This window comes from Zalophus californianus, chromosome 2, assembly GCF_009762305.2.
Source record: "Zalophus californianus isolate mZalCal1 chromosome 2, mZalCal1.pri.v2, whole genome shotgun sequence".
In the NCBI taxonomy this organism is placed as follows: Eukaryota; Metazoa; Chordata; class Mammalia; order Carnivora; family Otariidae; genus Zalophus; species Zalophus californianus.
The window spans coordinates 116337502-116360030 of record NC_045596.1 but is presented as its reverse complement, the minus strand read 5'-3'; the positions used below and the strand labels follow the sequence as shown (position 1 = coordinate 116360030).

Genomic DNA, 22529 nt, shown 5'->3' with positions numbered 1-22529 from the left:
TCTTTATGGCAAAGCTGGTTTATTGAACTTCATAAAGAAATGTTACAATGACACTATTCCACAATGAAATTATTTAACTTTAGATTCCATGAGGAAACATATTAGCAATGTACGTCAATAAAGCATTGTCATTAATAGCTAACTACATTAGATTCTGGATTAGCTTCCTTAGGTTGATCTCAAATTAAGACTTTCCCAAAAGATACCTGATGTTTTCAATTAAGGATCACAATTAAAATAAATTCACACAGGAGTTACAAAATGTTGTGACTTGTGCTTTAAAAATTTATAATTATTTGTTTGATAACCACCATTCTGGAAGTGATTTCTCAACAAGGAAGTGTTTTATAAATATTCTGGAAAATATCTAAAACTTTTATCCCCATTCAACTGATAAGTATGCTCTTTAAAAAATAAAAACATATGTAGAAAAAATTAAAACAGTAAATCATTATAAATGAGATACAAATATTTTAAAATTAATAAATATTAAAGTGAAAAAATAAGTTCTTTCACAGAACTGTAAAGGATACCTACATTACGTTCTTATAAAAAGAAACAGTTAAATTATTTTTTTAACCATTTTAACAGCACTTAAAAACATAAATGTGCTTGGAAGTTTTGTAAACTTTCTTCCCACACTTTAGAAAATGTTTTAAAAGCAACAAACAGATTCCCTTCTTTAAAAAACTGTTACATCCACCACAATTAGCACACTTGTCATTGTTTTACTACAAAAATAGTTACAAATCAACAATTTAAATTCTAACCATTTTTAATTCTAGCATGATAGGAAAATTGGATTAATCTCCCTAAACACAGATAAAGCCAACTTGTTTTTCCTTAAGCTCTAATATTTAAAACTGAATAATTATTTCCTATAATTACTTCTTTCAGTTCATTTAATAGCATTACCTTGTTTTTATAATTAAATTATCCAATTAGGATCACCATGATGATTAAACAAAACTCCTAAACTAGATTAGATTACATATTTGATTTCCCACATTCTGAAAATACTGTAAGTATAATCATCTTTTGGCTTAATTACCTCTAAAATATCAAGGACAGCAATCTATCAGAACTAGTGAATGTGCACCCTTCAGTTAAAGTTCATGGCTTATGTTCCATTCATGTAATAGCTTTGTATGCAAACTTACTATTTTCTATGTGCAAAGTCTTAGATTTAAAATAAACATACTTAGGGTAAGAAACTTCTTGAACTATTCTTTACACCACTGAGGGAGAGAGACAAGGTATTTCTCAATATCTACTTTATTTTTCATACTGAGGAGGAATAGCTTCTTGTGACCATAAAATTTAAAGATTTTAAAAACTGAAACACTGTAACACAATACTATTACAGAAATATATGTAGACTCCTAGGAATTAGAGGTATGCCTTCAGAGCTACAATCCAAATAGAAGTTGATTTGTTACTTCAACCTTTAGTCATTAAATTGACTGACTGTGGGGGAGAGCAAGAGATACTAGGCCAGATACACAGCTTGAAATTACTAAAAGCTAAGAGAAGAGGTCTCCTGTGGTAGCCAGGAACCACATTTACCTATTTCCCCCCAAGTTACAACTCCTCCGATGCTTTCAACTGGTTTTTCACTAAAGATATCAAAATAAAATATAAAGCACCTTATTATATCACTTCATTTACATTAAAGTCAGACTTGCTTTTGCATATTCTAATAGAATTTAGTAAGAAAACAATTCAAATTATTTTTCTAAAAATAACAATGACTTCTGTAGATCTGATTGATATATTGATTAGAAATATCAAGCATCTAGAATCACTGGAAGTCATTCTTTATGCACTGAGAACCAGAAAATATTCTATGCCTTCTCCCCACAATGGAACTAAATACAGTCTTGGCTCTCAAATGTACCAATAATAATGTAATTAAATACATCAATAATACAAAGACAAAACTCCAGGGAGAGGCAAATAGCAGTTTTGTCCTATTGAGAACACTTCCCAAAGAACATACCTACTAAGTATGTCCTAAACCCTTAATTTTTTTTTCAATTCCAGAACACAGGATTGAACAGTCATTTACTCCTAAAATACCATCGTGCTCTCATTTGAAGCCTCCTTCACTGGGCTCTCAATGGGAAGATGGTCTAATTCATCCTACCTTTACTTCATTTTCAACCACACGTGAAAACCAACTTTTGCCCTGTGTTGTCACAATGACAAATGTAATTAAGTAGATACAAAATACAAAAATTAGCATGACAATGATAAACAGTAAAATATCAGGATGATCCATTATATTTGAGATTAAATCTTATGACTTATCACTGTCATACTTCAAAAGCATTTCTTTAGTCAAAATTAGATAGTATAATAAAGACTGTAACTTAGCACCAGCATGTCATTGCAGGCTTTGGTTCGGGCTTCAGAATAATTCCGTTATCAGGGGGTTGACTAAGCATTAATGGTTTGTGGCTCTTAAGTTTATGAGCCAAGGTCATAAATATAGCTTCCACGTGGTCATTATCATTGGGGTTTTTCGCAGAGGTTTCAAACAAAGGCATACTGTGTGTGTCAGCAAATTTTTGTGCCAAGTCTGTAGGTACTTGAATGGCACTTCTCAAGTCACATTTATTTCCAACTAGAATCCGTGGTATGTCACTGGCTAGCAAATGTTGTTTGCATTCTTCTATCCAAGATGGCAGGCTATGAAAACTAGCCATATTAGTCATATCATACACGAAGACAACGGCATGGACATTTCTGTAATAATGCTGTACCATGCTCTTTCTAAATCGTTCTTGACCCGCTGTGTCCCATAACTGGATCTGAAAATGAAAAAAGAGAGAAAACTGAAAATTTCATTCCAATTATACATATTGAAAATTTTAATCAACTCCGCATGGTCTTTAGTACTTCTTCACTTAAATTACTTTGTTCTTGTCCATAATGCCTTTTCAATGTAATTTATGAGATCCAGACTGCATGATACTATAGTTACCTCATAATTAATACAAGTGTCAGAACAAATATTTCAACTCAGCACTTAAATTTCAGTAAGTTAAATTTGTTTGGATGAAATTACAACTCAAAACTGATTTTAGGGATGCCTGGGGTGGCTCAGTCAGTTAGGTGTCTGCCTTTGGCTTGGGTCATGGTCCCAGGGTCCTGGGATTGAGTCCCACATCGAGCTCCTTGCTCAGCAGGTCGCCTGCTTCTCCCTCTGCCTGCCGCTCCCCCTGCTCGTGCTCTCTCTCTCTCTGAAAAATAAATAAATGAAATCTTAAAAAAAAAACAAACTGATTTTAAAATATTAAATTGACACGCCTGGGTGGCTCAGTCAGTTAAGCGTCTGCCTTCCACTCGGGTCATGGTCCCGGGGTCCCAGGGTCCTGGGATCGAGCCCCGGATCAGGCTCCCTGCTCAGTGGGGAGCCTGCTTCTCCCTCTTCCCCTGCTTGTGTTCCCTCTCTCGCTGTCTAATAAATAAATAAAATCTTTAAATAAATAAATAAAATATTAAGTAAAAATATATCAGGTTTTAACATACATGTTAAATATCTAATTGCTTTTTCTTTTTCTTTAAGATTTTATTTATTTACCGGCACCTGTGTGGCTCAGTCGGTTAAGCGTCTGCCTTCTGCCCCACCCTACTCTCATGCTCTCTCTCTCTCAAATAATTAAGTAAGAGAGAGAGCACACAAGCAGGGGGAGTGGCAGGCAGCGGGAGAGGGAGAAGCAGGCTCCGCACTGAGCAAGGAGCCCGACGCGGGGCTCAATCCCAGCACCCTGGGATCATGACCTGAGCTGAAAGCAGATGCTTAACCGACTGAGCCACCCAACCACCCCCAATTAAGTGTCTAATTCCTATAAATTTAATTACTATATGCCCTTCTCTACCTTCCACTAGACTAATTTAAAATAGTAGACTTAGGACAGATGCTAGGAGTCATTAGGTCTAGTCCCCAAACGTGTGTGTGTGTGTGTGTGTGTGTGTGTGTGTGTGTGTGTGTGTGTGTGTGTGTGTGTGTGTGTGTGTGTGTGTGTGTGTGTGTGTGTGTGTGTGTGTGTGTGTGTGTGTGTGTGTGTGTGTGTGTGTGTGTGTGTGTGTGTGTGTGTGTGTGTGTGTGTGTACATTCATCTATGAATTCCCCCCCTTGAAAATCTTAAAAGGCTAGAAAAATCACTTATTTAACCTAAACATTTCTACCAACAAGACTATTCCAATATCTCCTAATTGAAATACGGGGGGGAGGGCCTGAGGAAAATAATATCTAAAGGTAAATATAAGTCATGTGTTATGATTCTCTTACAACACTGAATTCCCCTGCCTTTGTTTACTTCCTAAAAAAGTTAAGTGATGAGGGTGAAAAAGATTAGAGGTAGATTTGCTTAGATAACTTTTGACCTAAAGACTTGTACTATTTATATAAATTCAGGCTATGGACTGGAAGCCTAAACTGGTGATTTTTCACAGAATGAGACAGAAGTAGAGGGAAATGAGAGGATCCTGTAGATGGCCCATAAAAGTAAGTAGGATGTAAGATATAAAGTGCTCAGAATATGGCAGCACATGGTAATTACTCAATTAAGATGGAATAAATACATTTTTTAAAATGTGATTAGAGATGAAAATATTGATCACCAATCTCTTCTGTGGTACCCAAATTAAAAAAAAAAAAGTTTTTTAGTAATCTCTACACCCAATGTGGGCCTTGCACTCAACCCCAAGATCAAGAGTTGCATGCTCTTCTGACTGAGCCAGCCAGGCACCCCCATGCTACCTTAAATTTTATCAGCTCTGATTTTTTTTTTCTTGGTAGTTCTTTTTAAGACCAAATTTCTCCACTTGCTTAGTATTCTCCCTTTCTTTCTAATTAACATAAACAAGATTTTGCTCTAGGCAGAAATATAAAATACTATACAAACTTGATCTCTCAGGCTCTCCTGGAACTAAGGGAGGCCAAATGACATACAGTTCTAGCCAATAACTGGTAGACAGTCTTTCAGTGGGGTTTTCCAGGGAAACTATGGATATGTGATTTTAAAAAAGATAGAGCATTTGGCACGTGCCTTTTGCACCTCTCTCACCCGACTCTTTCTGCCTGGAATGGGATATAATGACTGGAGGTTCAGCAACCATCTTATGAGCATGAAGAAGGCCACACACAAGAATGACAGAAGTCTACATAAACCTGGAACCCTGCTAACAGGGTAACCATCACACAGACTGCTGCCTCTGGTCTCCTTATAACATGAGAAAAGTAAAACCTCACACCAATATAAAAACTTATTCAAAATGGATAAAAAAAACCCTAAATTTAAGAGCTGAAACTATAAAATTCTTAGAAGAAAACATAGGGATAAATATTTGTGACCACTGGGTTAGACAATGGTTTCAAGATATGATATTTAAAGCACAAGCAATCAAAGGAAAAACAGATAAATGGGACTTCATCAAAATTAAAAATGTTTGTGTTTCAAAGAATATTATCAAGAAAGTAAAAGTCAACTCACAGAATGGGAGAAAATACCTGTGAATAATATCTGATAGGGGTGTACCATCCAGAATATTTAAGACCTCTTATAACTCAATAATAAAAGGACAAATAAACCAATTTAAAAACTGGCAAAAAATCTGAACAGACATTTCTCCAAAGAAAATATACAAATGGTCAATAAGCACATGACAAGAGGCTAAACATCATTAGCCATCAAGGAAATGCAAATCAAAAACAAATGAAATACCATTTTACACTCACACCAGGATAGCCATTAAAAAAACAAAAAAGATGGACGGTAACAAGGGCTGGTGGAGATGTAGAAAAACTGGAATCTTCATACGTTGCTGGTGGGGATGTAAAATAGTGCAGCACTTTAGAAAACAGTTTGGCAGTTTCTCAAAAAGTTAATCAGACTATGACTTACCCACAAAAAGGAATAAAGTACTGATACATGCTACAACAAAGATGAACCTCCAAAATACACTAAATGAAAGAGGCCAAACATATATTCTATGGGTCTATTTATATAAAGTATCCAAAATAGAGAAATCCATAGAGATAGAACACAGATTTGGTGGTTGCCAGGGCTGGGGGATGGGGAGACTTGAATGGGGGAGGGGCTTTACTTTGGCATGACTGAAATATTTTAAAACTGGATAGAGGTGTGGTTATACAACATTATGAATCTACTGAATGCCACTGAATTGTTTACTTTGAAATAGTTAACCTTATGTTATATGAATTTCACTTCCATAAATTATTTTAAAAAAGAAAAACAGAGTTGCTACATGACCCAGTAATTCCACTCCCAGGTATGTACCTGAGAGAACCGAAAAGATATGTTCACACAAAAACTTGTACCCAAATGTTCATAGCAGCAGTATTCATAATAGCTAAAAGGTAGAAACCAGGGGCACCTGGGTGGCTCAGTTGGTTAAGCGACTGCCTTCAGCTCAGGTCATGATCCTGCAGTCCCGGGATCGAGTCCCGGGATCGAGTCCTGCATCGGGCGCCCTGCTCAGTGGGGAGTCTGCTTCTCCCTCTGACCCTCCCCCCTCTCATGCTCTCTGTCTCATTCTTTCTCTCTCAAATAAATAAAATCTTTAAAAAAAAAAAAAAAGTAGAAACCACCCAAATATCCATCAACTGGTGAAGGAAGAAGCAAAATGTATGTCCATATAATAGAGTACTGTTCAGCCATAAAAAGGAATGAAGTACTGATACATGCCACAACATGGATGAATCTAGAAAACATGATCTTAAGTGCAGGAAGCCAGATGCCACAGGCCACATATTGTAAGATTCTATGTCTGTGAAATGCCCAAGATAGGCAAATCCAGAGACAGAAAATAGACAGTGGCTGCCAGGGTTGAGGGAAGGGAAGGAATGGGGTATGACTGTTAAAATGGGCACGGGGTTTCTTTTCAGAGCTCTGGAATCAGACAGTGATGAGAGTGAATATACTAAACCTTGTGAATATACTAAAAACCACGAAATTGTATATTTTAAAAGGGTAAATCTTATGGTATATGAATTATATCTGTTTTTTAGAGTGACCCAGAAAAAGAAAAAAAAAAAAAAAAACCAACCCCACTCCAAACTGTATCTTTAACATTTAGAAAGATATTTGGGGAATAATTTGGATGACCCATATAAAAGCTGTCCAAAAAACTGGAGCTGATCTTTTCTCTTTTAATAACATTTCATGTAGCTCAGGTATTCAAAAACCATTTCATCAATGAAAAATGATTTAGAATGTTTTAAGCAAAGAATATTTGTAAGTTAAAAACAAATAAATGAAAAGCACACAAGGAAATAATACCAAATAACCATGGTTGTTGTTAAGGCAATTTCCCCTTTTATTTCTACTTTTCTGTTTTCCATAACAACCAATCACTTTTTCTATAAAAACAAACTAAACTTTTAAAAAAATAATAATTACATAGAATTTAAACCTGCCTCAAAGAACTGTGAAAGTCCCCAATAACAGTGGTGATCATGAGGCTGTTTATCCCTAAGAAAACCGTTCATTCGTTTGTTTGTTTTAGGATGGGATGGACTCAACAATACTTAGTTTTCCATCAACCCTGTTCAGAACTATGCATTCTACCCTATTAAGACTTGCAGGAAACAAGAGGTATGAAATAGTAAATTTTACACTTTACCATAAAGCCATAAAAGAAATTACTAAGTTAACGAGGCATTTACAAAGGAGTGTTTATTTAAAGATTTTAATTATTTATTTGTCAGAGCGAGAGAGAGAGCGCACAGGCAGTGGGGGAGCGGGAGAGGGAGAAGCAGACTCCCCGCTGAGCAGGGAACCCGACGCGGGGCTCGATCCCAGGACCCTGGGATCATGACCTGAGCCGAAGGCAGACACTTAACTGACTAAGCCACCCAGATGTCCCACAAAGGAGTATTTAAAAAGAAGCTTCAAAATTTCACTGACGTAACTGCTGAAATAGTGAAGGCTCAGGCAAAGGCACACAGCCATGCTGTCTGCAACCTTCAGGCCTGCATGGGACACTGAGGCTAGGGCAAGAGGACTGGGGACGAGCAGAGAGAGACAGCAAAGAAAGGACAGGACAGTGACATGGCTTTGGTTCAGTTAGGAAGTATTTTCAGAGCAGTTTTTCCCAATTTAACAATGTTTTATAAAAAATGGCTAATACATGCTCCCATAGATATTACTCCCATTTTACACATTATAAGGACAACACAAAATATACTTCAATAATATTTCACAAATCTCAACTTTAAATTCTAATACGAAGTTCCAACAAAGATGGCAACCTAGCTATTTGCCAAATCCCAACAGGAGATTCTTACTGTTGATGAAATCTCTTTTAGTAGTTTTATGACCCAAATAAAAAATGATCTGGCTAAACGGACTTAATACTGTTTTTGCTTGACTGAAAATGATAAAGGTATTAACCCAAATGATCAGCTATCAAATTTCCATTAGTTTCCCTTATTACCTCAATTCTGGATTTCCAGAGTAGCCTACCAATTGATCTCCTTGTTTCCATACATTTGATATGTATCCCCTTAGTACTACCTAGTTTAGAAACTGAGCTAGATACTCAGAGAGGTCCAAGGCATTACTAGACATGGAACCTGCTCTAAGTAAGACTGAAAAGGACTTAATAGAAGAGGTAGAGACACCTACATAATACAGGGAGTTAAGAGATCATTTAAAGGTTCAGGTAAGGTGCTGGAGGGAGTTTATAGAAGGAAGAAATAGAATGGAGAAGGAGGGACGGGATATTTTTGATAGACACACTGAGTTTAATAAGGAGAAATTACATGTGGTGAAATTTGAGCAGAGGGAATATTCAGGCAGAGTGGGGCATGCCAGGGGAAACATAGGGATCGGCAAATAAGCAGCTAGACTATAGGGTACCTGAAGGAAATTAATGGGAAAAAAAGTTTAAAAAGCAGTCTGGAGCAAGAAGAAGGAAGTCCGACATTACTTTTTAAAAGTTGGAATTTTACAACATAATAGAGAACTACCCGGGGCATCTGAGGCAGGGGACATTAATCTCCCTAAAGTGCAACACTAATCTGGCATTTTGGCAATAATGTACAAAATAGGCTCATTGAGTACTGCGCGTGAGAGATGAGTTGAGTTGCTGCAACAGTTCACAGGGAGGTAAGAAAGACCTGAACTAGGACTTTGACGAAAGGATGGATGAGAGCATCATGCATGTAGAGAACCAGCTTGATTTAGGTAAAAAGAGAGGGACGAGGCCTTGAGGATAAGTGGGACGCCATCATGACAACCTGGGTGATGTGGGAAGAAACAGAAGCAGGTTTGCCAGGGCAGATGAACTCACTTCAGACATTCAAGGCGAAGGAGGGAATATCCAAATGGCCACGTCTAGAAGAGAGTAGGAAATGCAGAGTAAGACGAGGAGGGAGGTGGGCTAAACAAAGATCTGGAAGTTATCTTCGTGGACTGACAGCTGACATCGAGAGACTACCAAAGGAGAGAATGTAGACAGAAAACCAGGTCAAGGGGTAGACTGAGTATCACTCTATATTCATTCTCAATTGCTGCCACATTTATTTTCCTAAAACACTTGGACTTTTTACCAAGCATACAAAATGAAGCCTAGACTCTTTAGCTTTCTCAAACTCTTCACAAATGTTGCTACCAATGCCTTCAAATTCTTCCCACTTGCCACCTTTCCACAGGAACCTCTGATCCTGCTAGAGTATCCTGCTGATGGTCCTCTTCAGAAAAGCCCTCTCAGCTCTGCCTTCCCTCTGTGAAACCTCACCTAGCACTCCAAGCACAAATGATTCCTCCATCTACATCCAAACAATAACTTGGCACTCATTCCTCGCCTGCTTTTAATGGTCATCTTTTTAGGTATATAAATCTTCCCCCAATCTAGGACAATTCATCTATGCACTATAGCAGGGTCAGCAAACTTTTTCTGTAAAGGGTTAGAATAGTGAATATCTTAGGCTCTGTGGGCCTAACAGTGTCTGTCACAACTACTCAACTCTGCCACTGTAGCGCAAAAGCAAGCACAATATGTGAACACAGGAGCATAGCCATGTTTCAATACTTCATTTATAAACACTAAAATGTGAATTCCACATAATTTTCACCTGTCATGAATCATATTCTTATGATTTCCCCCCCAATCATTTAAAGAAGTAAAAATCATTTTTAGCTTGCAGGCCATATAAAAACAGGCAGCAAGCCATATTCGGCCCTCAAGCATGGTTTGCCAACCCCTATGATGTATCATAATTCTTTGTGACTAACAAAAATGTCATCTTTCCTGCAATTACTCATTAAATATTTGTTTTACCAATGGGGGAAGAGGTGTCCCAATTACGTTCTTTTAGTTAATATTAGTATCTTTTATTTAACATGGCAAAATGTCATACCTCTACAATTGATAAGTAAGCAATCCCAATGTTCAAATAGAAACTGCTGACCCCTAATGAGAAGATGCATTAAATGCAACATGAGGCTTTTATTCTGTTGGTGTCTGCCATTGTAAAATGCTTGTATGAAAGGAATATAGCTAGTTATGATGGGGATACACATACAAGGAGGAGCATAAGGATTAGGGTTGAGAGTCTTAATTTAAAAATCAAATGTGTTTTTATTTAAAGAATTCATTTTATAATTTTGTTCAACTTCCAAAATTCTGCAAACAAGATTTTCCTTTTTCAACCATACATATATAGTACTTAGGAACAGATGAACAGTATAGACTTTGCTACATTTCATAAGACATTTTAACTGATTCTGAAAGGGCACTGCCCTAAGACATGCTCTCTGAAAAACTTCCAGTCCACAATTAAAAACATTTAACACAGGGCACCTGGGCGGCTCAGATGGTTAAGTGTCCAACTCTTGATTTTGGCTCAGGTCATGATCTTGGGGTGGTGGGAAGGAGCCCTGAGTTGGGCTCCCCGCTCAGTAGGGAGTCTGCTTGAGATTCTCTCCCTCTGCCCCTCCCCCCACTCATGTGTGTGCACGTGACTGCACGTTCTCTCTCTCTCTAACAAATAAATCTTTAAAAAAAATATTTGAACACAGTATCTCACTTTTACCAAACAAATAAAGATGTCCAGAATGTCATGTTGTTACTAAAGTAACATAAAGCTTTCCAGCTTTCACTTTAAGATGAAAAATGAAAAAACATGTCATTTTAGATTAGGCTAAAAATTTTCCAAAGAGAAAATACATATGAACATTTCAGCAGCACTTAAGATATATTACAGGTTAACAACAAAAAAGCAGAAGCAGGACATGGAATAAAGCTTTTCTAAATTCACTTCAATTTTTTTTAAGATACTAAAAAAGTTTTTTTTTTTTAAAGACTTTATTTATTTATTAGAGAGAGAGCAAGAGCGCATACTTGGTAGAAGGGGCAGAGGGAGAAGAAGAAGCAGACTCCCCGATGAGCAGGGAGCCCAACTGGGGCAGGCTTGATTCCAGGACCCCAAGAACACCACCTAAGCTGAAATCAAGAGTCAGATGCCTAACCGGACTGAGCCACCCAGGCACCCCTAAAAATAGTTTTTAAAAAAAATGTCCTGGGGCACCTGGTCCTGAGATCGAGTTTCCCATCCAGCTCCTTCCTCAGCTCCTTGCTCAGCGGGGGGTTTGCCTGAGATTCTATCCCTCTCCCTCTGCCCCTCCCCCCCACTCACTCTCAATAAATAAATCTTAAAAAAAAAAAAAGTCCAATATATAATGTATGGCTGTTTTGGAATGTCTTTGTTTCTTAAAACTTTGTGAAAAAAACAATGTCCAATATAGTCATGTCTTTTTCTACTACAGAAATCTCAGAATATTTCTGTTAGTCTTTTCAACCACAATAAAAACCTTTCAAGTCTTAAAAGTTGGAGGCACCAGTTGGGTGCCTGGGTGGCTCAGTCAATTGGGCGTCTGCCTTCGGCTCGGGTCATGATCCCGGAGTCCTGGGATCGAGTCCCGCATCGGGCTCCCTGCTCAGCGGGGGGCCTGCTTCTCCCTCCCCCTCTGTGAGCTCTCTCGCTCTCTCTCAAGTAAATACATTTTTAGGAAAAAAAAAAAGTTGGAGGTACAAGTCAATGGCTAAGGCCTTAGAAGAAAAAGAAACTTACTATCCAGGTCTCTACCAATCAAACAGGTTAGGCTAAAGCTGAGAAGGAATAATCCCAGAAAAAAATGTTTTCTCCTCACTGCTCTCAATCAGAACAATGAACTCTGTGCTCCCAGATTCATCACATTTATGGTTCTGGTTTACTTATCACCTCCAACACTTACCCAGTAGTTAAGTAGTCAGCTTAGATACGGGACATGTTTTATATTTTTTCAATATAAGTATCTCTTAAATTTGCAACTGATTCATCTGAGATGTTCAAGTACAAATGGCAACCCATAAGTAGGTAAAGGAGGAAAATCCCAACTCCTCCCCTGCCTCCATTCCCTCTACTTTTTTCTTTAAAATCATGCTTTTACGGTAATTTCTCTCACCTTCAGCTGTCTGCTTATGCCCTACTTTACCTCTACTTCACGCTTTGGGTGCACAGCCATAGAATTGATGGTGCCAAAGAGGAATGATGATGTTAAGCCACAGAGGAAGAAGAATCTTCTTAAGATTACCAATTATGAACCAGGTGCTTCATATAATCTCTCATCTAATCTCATCTAATCTCATATGGTATTATCATCCCAACTTTTTCAGAAAAGAAAAGAGTCTCTGAAAGATTAAAGAACCTGCCTTAGGACTAAAGTAACCAACTACCCCAGTTCACCTGAGACTGAGGGGGTTCCTGGGATGTGGGAATTCCAGTTTTAAAACTGGAAAAGTCTTGGGCAAAATTGGTCACCCATCTAAGGACACACAGCCCATCCTTACCCTTTCATAGGTTCAAATTTGAGCCAAGTCAGTTGGGCTCCAAAGCCCATGCACTTTCTCCCAGGACTCCTGCTTTTCCCAAACTAACCTCCTTCTCAAACCTTAGAAGCCCCATTATTTCCCTCACCCTCAGGATTCTGGGCCTAACCTAATTCTGATGAAAAAGACTCAGTCTCTTCTTATTCTGTCTTTTCCTCTGTAATATATACAGATCTTTCTTAACTCCCTAATACAGAGTACCCAAAGGACTACCACTGGCAGCCTGAATGGAATGATAAGATTAAAATAAAAACTAAAAGGCAAAAGGGCCTATAGAAGGCTGATTTCTTTTCAACCCTATTTCTCCTTTACATCATTAGCATTTAAACCCCTTTGGGGATGGGCTGAGGAAGGATGGTGGTTGGAGAACTAAAAAATAAATTGTTCTTGCCTCAAGGATGTGAGGGTAGGAATGAAGAAATGAGTCTGCTTCTTCTCCCACAGGGGAACTGAGGTAAAGATGAACATCCTAATTTAAAGCAAAAAAGTAAACACTATAAGGAAGGCAGAGCTTTTCCTGGGGTCTGTATGTTTTAAGGGGTTGTATTAGCCAATGGCTACAGACTTAGTGGTGGTCTGGAATGAAGAGTGTGTCTAAGGTTTATACCAGCAGGAGGTCTCGCCTTGTCACTGATCCTCATTTTCCAATGTACCCATTCCAACCCCTCAGAACCCTAATCTTGGCCTTGGGCCTACTACCTTTTCCACTATAATTGAGTCCCTAGTCCCAGGAGCCACCAATAAGAATTAAAAACTGGGATAGGGTAGCGCTAAGAATGTGCTTTCCGCAAACCAAGCAAGAACTATTCATGTATAGAATGTTTCTGCAGGAAAACAGATTTTTCTACACAATTCAATGTCATACAGAAACTTCTGAAGCAAAACTGCATGCAAGAGAACACCTAACTACTTCCTCAAAGGCAGTAAGGTTTTACTTCCACAGTATCAAGGGCAGTGCTCAATTGTTTAATAAATGATATTTATTAAATGTTTTCCATACTTGAGAAGTTTCACTGTTTTTCCTTCGGCCTTACTTCACTGACTCCCAACACATAAGACACTGCCAATGAGTCCACGGATATCTTCTACACTCTGGGCTACTCAATGTGTGGTTCACGGACTAGTTGCATCTGCATCACCTGCGACCTCACCAAATTAGAATTCGCATTAAAAAACAAACAAGTCGCCCGGGTAAATCGCGGGACATTAAAGTTTGTGGAGCACTGCCTTATAAGTTTGCTATATATAAATCCTTCCAATCCCCAGCTCCAATCTCTACATCAGCTTGAGAAAAGACGAAGCGCACACGTTGCACAAGGCCAGCGATTAACCCACGGCGGGGTTGGGACCTGTCATCCCAAGGCATCCTTCCTCCCTGACAGTCGTCCCCCCCCCCCCCGACCCCCGCTCACCTTGATGCGCTCCCCATCTATCTCCACCGCACGTTCTCGGAAATCCACCCCGATAGTAGCCTCGGTGCGGTCGGGGAAACGGCCGGCGCAGAAGCGGTAGGTTAGGCACGTCTTGCCCACGTTGGAGTCACCGATCACGATTATCTTGAAGATACGCGAGCGAGCCGGAGGCAGAAATACTGAAGCCCCGGACACCGCACCGCTGGACGAGAAGCTTGCCTCAAGAGACGACTCCATCTCCGTTCTCCGGACCCGCCCCAAACTGAGGCGGAGAAAAGGAGACGCGGAAAGATTGAGAGATTACGCCACCTCGAGCGAGCGCGCCCACCCTGCCCGATCGGCTGCGCAACGTCACAGGAGCCACCGCCCTCCCAGCCCGGCAGCGCGCGTGCGCACCTTTCCGCCCCCGCGTCGCGCAGGTGTGGCGCCCGCCAGCCCGGTCTCGCTGCTCCTCCCACCTAGCCCGCGGCTCCACCCCGCCGTCACTGCTGGCGGCGCCAGTCTACCTGGAAAGGCTTGACGGCTGCGGGGCCCGGCGGGAGGTTGACGGCGGGTGCGGAGGGCTGGCCCACCGAGCGGCCCAGCAGAGCGCCCCAGGCCCGGCACCCAGGCTGGCCCGGCCTCGCCACGTCCAAGGCTCCCGCCCTCCGGAGGAAGCCGCGCAATCACTCTGGGGGCGGGGAGAGAAAGACAGCTGAAAGGAAGGAGGTACCACCAGGCACTCTCTCGCGAGAGGGCCAAGGAGCCGCCTTAAACGGGGGCGTGTGCCTGGTGAGGGGCCGTAAGGTGTTCGGAAGGCTGGGATGTAGGGTTCGGCGCCGTTGTGGACGTTGGTGGGGTTTTCCCGGGCTTGCAGGTGGAAGCGGGTTCTCTTGGCTTGCAGCCAGGGGCTGCGGAGTCGGCTGTGCCCCCTTGCCTCCTCCGGGCCCTCTGGACCCCAGGAGCTGGGACAGCAACGAGGACTGTAGGGGGGTGGGGCGTGAGGCGCCGCCGGAAGGCGCGGGAAGCTGGTGGAGGCGAGCTCCGGGCCTCACGGAGTTCGGCAGCCTTGGTCTTGGCAGGCGCTTGGTTGACAGCAGGTGGGAGGTCGAGGCCGCCTACTGCCGTGGCACGGAGAATTTCCTAGGCGCCCCGTAGGCCATGTGAGGGTATCCGCGGGACTCTGGTGGTGCCCAGGGCTCGTCTGGCTGATGCCTCAGGCCCAAGAAGTAGAGCAGATCACATGTGGGCCACTTAGAGCCATTGAACCGAGAGTTGTTACCCGACGGCCTCTCTTGGGAGAATAAAACCCATTATGCCCTAGTTATGTCTTAATGCCTGGGTGACGATGATGTAGCCGTTCAGTATTCCTGAGCGCACGCAGAAGTTGTCTTGGCGCACTATTTAAGAAAAACATTAATAGACGAGACCACCCAACCTTAAAAAATCTTCTCTGGATTACCGTGAATTCTCCAGATGAAACCTACCATACATTAACTCACACAAAAGGTCCAAAATGTGCAAACATTTTGTTGTTTTGCAATAACAAGCCTGCATTCCTTTTTTCTGTTTGAGCAAATGGTTATGCTGCTTGTAAAGTCAAGGGCTGTGGAGAGGAGGACACGGTAGGCTTTAAATAGAGTGAGGGGAACAGTAGAGCACTAAAAGTTCTAGGAAAGGAGATAAACTGCTTATTCCATTAGGTAAAATGAAAATGTAGTCAGAAGAAATTAGTGGTAGAACCCGAGGCTGCCCAGAATTAACACGAATTTGCGATAGCCTTAATATACAGTAACTTCTGTTGCTGTAGAAAAACTATACAGCCACTAGTATAGCAAGTTATGTTAGCCAGGGAAAAAAGTTTACTCACCTGGTTGAATGTGTATGCCAATTACACTTACTCCGTATCCTGTTAGAGAAACTAAAACATGGACTGGAAAATTCTGTTTGTGAGATTATTTTCTATGAAGATTGATTATCCCAGATACTATTGGAGGGCCTTGGAATATATTCCTCTAATTTACTCTACCTATCCCATTTAAAGAAGCTGAAGATTTAGGACAAAAACCAGTTGAAGAATTCAAAGCTCTGGATAATCAGGTAATTGCAAAGGATGAGTAAAAAAAAGCATTAGCATCCTTGCACCCTAAGACCCTTTCTCTTTTGTATTCTAGCATTTTCAGTTTAGCTCTTACTAAACTGTATCAGAAATTAATTTTCTTGTCTGTTTATCCAAATCCTATTCATATTTCAAAAGTTTCACCTCTGAAGCTTTTCGTGATTACTTCAGTTCAGACTGTTCTTTGCTTTTTGGGGTATTGTTTATTTGGTCTTTGAATACTATCTTCACTGTTTAAGTTTCATAATTATGTGTTGTGTCTTACCAGCCAGATTGTCAGCTCTTGACTACTGACGGAAAGCTGTTTTTCAGCAAATGATGAATAAATTAATGAAGTGAGAAAATTTTTTGCATGTTTGTCAATTTGAACTCTTTACCAATTATACACATTTCAGCACTACTTAAATAGAAGAAATACTATAGACACTTGACACTGTTATGAAGAGTTTTGTATTTTCAGCTTGCAGTTTGAGAGACTGTGTGACTGAAGTATGTCACTCTTCTTAACTGAATAATCCCAGAACCTCCAGGTTTGATACTTGGAGATTCTGCTACTGGGAAGAGTGGATGGGTTATGCAGCCCTGTTTTCTGAGAATTCATTTTGTCCTTGGAATTCTTCACTACTTGCTGTCACTACGGCTTGACCTCAGAGTATCAGCATGTTAACTTTTTCTTAATACTTTGCAACATAGCTGAGAAGAGACTAAATTTGAACTTTTAGCAATACAACTTCAACTGGAACATTATAAATGGTTTAGGGTACTTATTTAGGTTTATAGATTTATAATTTATTTAGATGTATATTTAAAAATACTTTAATAGAAAAAACTGAAGGAATATTAGAAACACAAAATAAGGGTAATCTTATGTACAAAGTATAATTACTTATTTTCAGTTTTTTGGGTTTTTTTGCTGCAGAGATGCCACTTCCCTGTGGCAGAGGCCATTTTTGAACTGATCTTACCATGGAATAGCTCCTAGGCAATTTCACTCATATGTTCAGGACTGAGCACGGAGGACAAAGGAGAGTTCTCTTGCATGCCCATATAAAGGTTTCTCAATTTCAGCCCTGATATTTTGAGCCAGATAATTCTTTGTTGTGGGAAGCTGACCTGTGCACTGTAGGATGTTTAGCAGCATCCCTGGCTACCACCAAATATATGCCAGTAGTATTCCACTCCTAGTTTGAACAAACCCTCTGTAGACATTACCAGATACCCCTGAGGGGAAAATCTGTGCCCTGTCCCTGCTCTCATTGAAAACCACTGGCCTATATCAGGACTCTTCTCACAATTCTGGTTACCTGTCCATCCCGGGTGATAGTAGGAGGCACCTTTCCCTTAAACAGAGAACTCTTAATTCCCCAGAGAAGTACAGCATTGGTCTTATTGGCCTCCACCAGATTAACATACCACTGTGTTTAATAGTAACCCCAAATATCATAAAAGAGATATTACAGTATAAATAGCAGAGTTTTATTTTGGTACCTAAACAGTAAATTACTGTCATTTTATAAGTTAGCTTACTGAGTTTTAGAATTAAATCCAGAAGTACAAAACATCAAAAAAGGAAAGAGCTGGTTCTTTGAAATGATCAATAAAATAAATATAACAAAATAAAAATAGCAAAGATTTTTAAATCAGAGAAAAGATGTTAAGAATGAAAAAGGAGTTAAAACTCAGATTCAAAGGGATTTTTATTTTTTTTTAAGTAAGCTCTACACCCAGTGTGGGGCTTGAACTCACGACCCAGAGATCAAGAGTCACACACTCTACTCACTAAGCCAGCCAGACGCCCCCAAAGGGAATTTTATTTTTTTTTAAGATTTATTTGAGAGAGCACGTGTGCGAGCACAAACAAGGGAAGAGGGAGGGACAGAGGGAGAAGCAGATTCCCAACTGAGCAGGGAGCTCAATATGATCCCAGGACCCTGGGGTCATGACCTGAGCTGAGGACAGATGCTCAACTGACTGAGGCACCCAATATAAGAGAATACTATGTATAACTCCATGTATTCATAAAAATATTTTATTGAGCACCTACCACATGAAAAACAGGCACTGTGTGAGTTGCTAAAGATACTATGGTTAACAGACCCAATTTGTGGAACTTGTTTAACAAATACCAGAGAAAAAGGGGGTTGGCACCTCTAGCCCCTGCATCGTTTGAGCTTCTACTGTGTATCTTACATTATATGTGTTGTAGTATGATATTATTTGAGGGTAAACTGTGGTAAGTTAAAGATTCATATGGTAAAACTTAGAACAACAGCTACAGTAATAAAACACAGAAGCATAGCTAAGCAGCCAACAGAGAAATTAAAATGGAATACTACAAATTAGTCTAAAAGAAGACAAGAGGAAAAAGAAACAAAATGTAGATTGAACAGATAGAATACAATATATCAAAAATTAAATTAATTATAAATGGTCTAAATACTGCAATTAAAAGGAAGGCATACCTCTCTAAATAAAAAATCAAGGCCTAATTATGTCCTAATGCTTACCAAAAAAAAGAAGGCATCATCAACATAAAGACACAGGTTCAAAGTAAAATGATGGAAAAAGGTAAGCAAACAATAAAGCTGGAATATCTACTAATGTCAGACAAAGTAGACTTCAGGAAAAGGAATTTGGCCTATCTTCAGGACAAGATAAAGAGGGACATTTCATAATATAAAAAGGTCAATTCATCAAGAAGAGAGAGCAACAAAGCTTAAAATTACATGAAGTAAAAACTGAAAGAAAAAAAATAGACATCCAAAATTATAGCTGAGATTTCAACATCACCTCGGTATCTGATGAACAAGTAGATTTTTTTTTTAAAGATTTTATTTATTTGACAGAGATAGCAAGAGAGGGAACACAAGCAGGGGGAGTGGGAGAGGGAGAAGCAGGCTTCCTTCGAAGCAGGGAGCCCTATTCAGGGCTTGATCCCAGGACCCTGGGACCATGACCTGAGCCGAAGGCAGACGCTTAACGACCGAGCCACCCAGGTACCCCGAACAAGTAGATTTTTAAAATCTGTAATGATAAAGAGGACTTTAACAATATTATCAACCCATCTGACCTAATATTCAGAGAAAATTACATCAAACAGTGGCAGAATACACATTTATTTCAAAATGCACATGGAACATTCACCAAGATAAACCACAAACTGGGAGATATTTTTCCTTTTAATTCTCTATTTTTTTAAAGATTTGATTTATTTGATAGAGAGCGAGACAGCAAGAGAGGGAACACAAGCAGGGGGAGTGGGAGAGGGAGAAGCAGCCTTCCTGCGAGCAGGGAGCCTGATGTGGGGCTCGATCCCAGGACCTGGGATCATGACCTGAGCCGAAGGCAGACGCTTAACTGACTGAGCCCCCCAGGCGCCCCTTAATTCTCAATTTAAAAACAACTGAAAATTCTATCATTCAAGGTCCAGTCAGGAAATAGAAACCACATAGTAAGTTGGCTGTGTAATGTTTAATATAAACAATTATTAACTATGATGGGATTGCACTAACGAGGGATTAGCTGGTACAAAGTAAAGAAAACTCTAAATATTATAGGGATATCAGATATAAGAAGTAGTTACTACTCCTAAGTGGAGATAGACTCCCCACAGCAACCCCCCTACACACACCCTGCCCCCAGCTCCAGGCTGAGATCTAGACCTTGTTACAGAGGGCAAGGCCCTGGCTTAATGACTGGTAAAGAATTTGCTCTGGTACTGTGCCAGTGAAACACGATGGTAATCCACCCTTTGGAACTTGCTGAAAGTCCACCCGTTAGGGTGCCAGAGAAACCTCTTTAGGAGTAGGTACCTTGCAGACGCCACTTTGCTACAAAACAGTCTGAAGGTGGATCTGGGGAAGCCGCTGGGTGCTGGAGAAATTGCCCATACCAGGAGCCTGGTGCTGGGGAAATGCCTTGCACTGCAGGAGCCGGGCACTAGGAAGCCGGCCGCTGGTACCTCAGGAGCCAGGCAAAGGAAAAGTTGTAGGCAGTGCAGGATAGGGGGTGCTAGAGAAGGTATGTGCTGGCAAGTGCCAGCCAAGAAAGCAAGAACTGGGAAGGAAAATTCTTTTCAGCATCCTCTACTGACAGAGCTTAACACTGTGCCAGCTGGCAAAGGACAAATATTTAAAGAGCTTAGTTCTAGTTTTAGGACAAGCAGTGAATCCAGGAGATAGAACAATTCTTAATAAAGGCTTAGAGGAGAAAAATGTGTCATCATCTCTACAGATGCTAAAAAGGTATTTGATACAAAATTTAACATCCATGTCTAATTTAAAAATCCTTGGTAAAGTAGAAATAGAAGGATACTAATAAAGGATATCAACCGTTTTCTTCTAGAAGTATGGCTGGTAAGGTTTTTTGAGGAACCCTGCTGTCAAACAGCTATAATCTGCATGAGACATGCTCTACAGGGCATTATTGGTCCCCAAGAGACTGAGAAAGTCCTAAGGAATCTCCACTACCATCCCATACACACAAACCCTTGGCCCAGGCTGATGAGCAAGCAGACAGGAGGACATGTGTCTACAGTAGCTGCAATCCAGACACAGAACCCTAGACTAGCTGCCAGGTTGAAAAGCCATACATAGGATTTCCCCACCCTCCCATAAAGAACTGAATTAATAGGAAGTCTGTGTTGCTCCCTAGCTACAAGCAGAAACAGAAGCAAAACCTCTCTGGAAGAAAACATCCCCAATTTAGGTCAAGAGGACTTTAAAAAAATTAAGGTCAAGCAATGAGATCACAATCAAAGAACCCCAACCACCAAGAAGCCAAACTATTATGAGTATCTGTAGGAATAACATTCAGTAGATATATAACTCCCAGGGCCATAGATAATGGAATTGACAGATACAGAGTATAGAATATCTATGTTCCAAGTGTTTCAAAAAAAGTACAAGATGTAGAGATGACTGGGTGGCTCAGTGTGTTAAGCATCTGCCATCGGCTCGGGTCATGATCCCAGGATCCTGGGATCGAGGCCTACATGGGGCTCCCTGCTCAGCGGGGAGCCTGCTTCTCCCTCTGCCAGCTGCTCTCCCTGCTTGTGCTCTCTGACAAATAAATAAAATTAAAAAAAAAAAAAAAAGTACAAGATGTAATCACAAAGATGAGCAAGAGACTACCAAGAAAGAACAGGCAGGTTGGGAGGCAGGTGAGTCTTTCTAGACATGGAAAATACAATTATTGGAATGACAAAACTCAGGGGAAATGTTAAAAAATAAATCAGATACAGATGGAGAATAAATGAGAAGATATATGTGAAGAAATTATCTAGAATATACTAGAGAAAGACAAGGAACTAAAAATATGGAAAAGATATTAAAAGATGGAGGCCAGAGGGTACCTGAGTGTCACAGTCAGTTCAAAGTCCAACTCGGTTTTGGCTCAGCTCATGATCTCGGTCGCAAGGTGGACCCCCGTGTCAGCCTCCAGGGTCAGTGCAGAGTCTACTTAGGACTCCCTCTTCCTCTCCCTCTGCCCCCCACCTTGCTCACTCTCTCAAATAAACTTTTTTTTCAAGATTTTATTTATTAGAGAGAGCAAGCATGAGCAGCAGGGAGGGACAGAGGAGAGAGGATAAAGCAGACTCCCCACCAAGCGGGGAGCCCGATATGGGGCTTGATCCCAGGACCCCAAGATCATGACCTGAGCCAAGGCAGTTGCTTAATCGACTGAGCTACCCAGGCACCCCTCAAATAATCTTTAAAAACAAAACAAAAAAAAGATGGAGGCTAGGATGAGAGGGTCTATCACATAATTGGAATCAAAGGAGGACAGAATAAAAGAGAAGCAATATTTTTCAACATTTTGCAAAACTTTAAAGTGGAAAAAATTTTACAGCAAATATTCATATCCACCACCGAGATCCTAGAATTAACATTTTATTTCATACGCCATATCATTTATCCATTCTCCTACCCATCCATCAATGCATCATATTTTTTGATGCATTTCAGAGTACATTGCAGGCATCACCCTTAAGATGTTTATCATTAACTAGTGTCCAATATTGTTTTCTAGGGTTTTTCCCCTTAGGTAAAATTTATGCACAAATCTTAAATGCATCATTCATTGAGCTTTTACAAGTGCATATACTTGTGTAACAT

General features: G+C 40.3%; 1 protein-coding gene and 1 long non-coding RNA gene across 4 annotated transcripts in view; one reads left to right on the top strand and one right to left on the bottom strand.

The window, feature by feature from the left end:
• Positions 1-2: 2 nt before the first annotated feature.
• Positions 3-15321, bottom strand: RAB33B (RAB33B, member RAS oncogene family). 2 transcript variants are annotated; one of them, XM_027597870.2, is made up of 3 exons: positions 14822-15321; positions 14316-14577; positions 3-2813 (listed from the first exon to the last, which is right to left on the bottom strand). In XM_027597870.2, the coding sequence occupies exons 2-3, from the start codon at positions 14550-14552 to the stop codon at positions 2373-2375; spliced, it is 678 nt and encodes a 225-aa protein (XP_027453671.1). In that variant the 5' UTR covers positions 14553-14577; positions 14822-15321; the 3' UTR covers positions 3-2372. The 2 variants fall into 2 exon arrangements, with proteins under 2 accessions (XP_027453671.1, XP_027453670.1); XM_027597869.1 differs by lacking the exon at positions 14822-15321 and adding an exon at positions 13295-13372 and having other exon boundaries at positions 14316-14668.
• Positions 14953-22529, top strand: part of LOC113924287 — a 25027-nt gene continuing 17450 nt past the window's right edge. Inside the window, exons 1-2 of one of the 2 annotated variants that reach the window (XR_003520622.1) lie at positions 14953-15086; positions 16211-16394. This is a non-coding gene — a long non-coding RNA (uncharacterized LOC113924287). The remainder of the gene's footprint in view (positions 15087-16210; positions 16395-22529) is intronic. The other variant, XR_003520621.1, reaches the window with a different exon arrangement.

Bases quoted from the DNA above. Each gene is read 5' to 3' on its own strand.
- RAB33B (XM_027597869.1), bottom strand. From the start codon at position 14,552: ATGGAGTCGTCTCTTGAGGCAAGCTTCTCGTCCAGCGGTGCGGTGTCC. The intron at 13,373-14,315 runs GTGAGCGGGGGT...GCTTTAAATTAG, and splicing joins TAGATGGGGAGCGCATCAAG to GATGTTCATCTTTACCTCAG. The intron at 2,814-13,294 runs GCAAGAACAATT...TTTCATTTTCAG, and splicing joins CCTACCCTCACATCCTTGAG to ATCCAGTTATGGGACACAGC.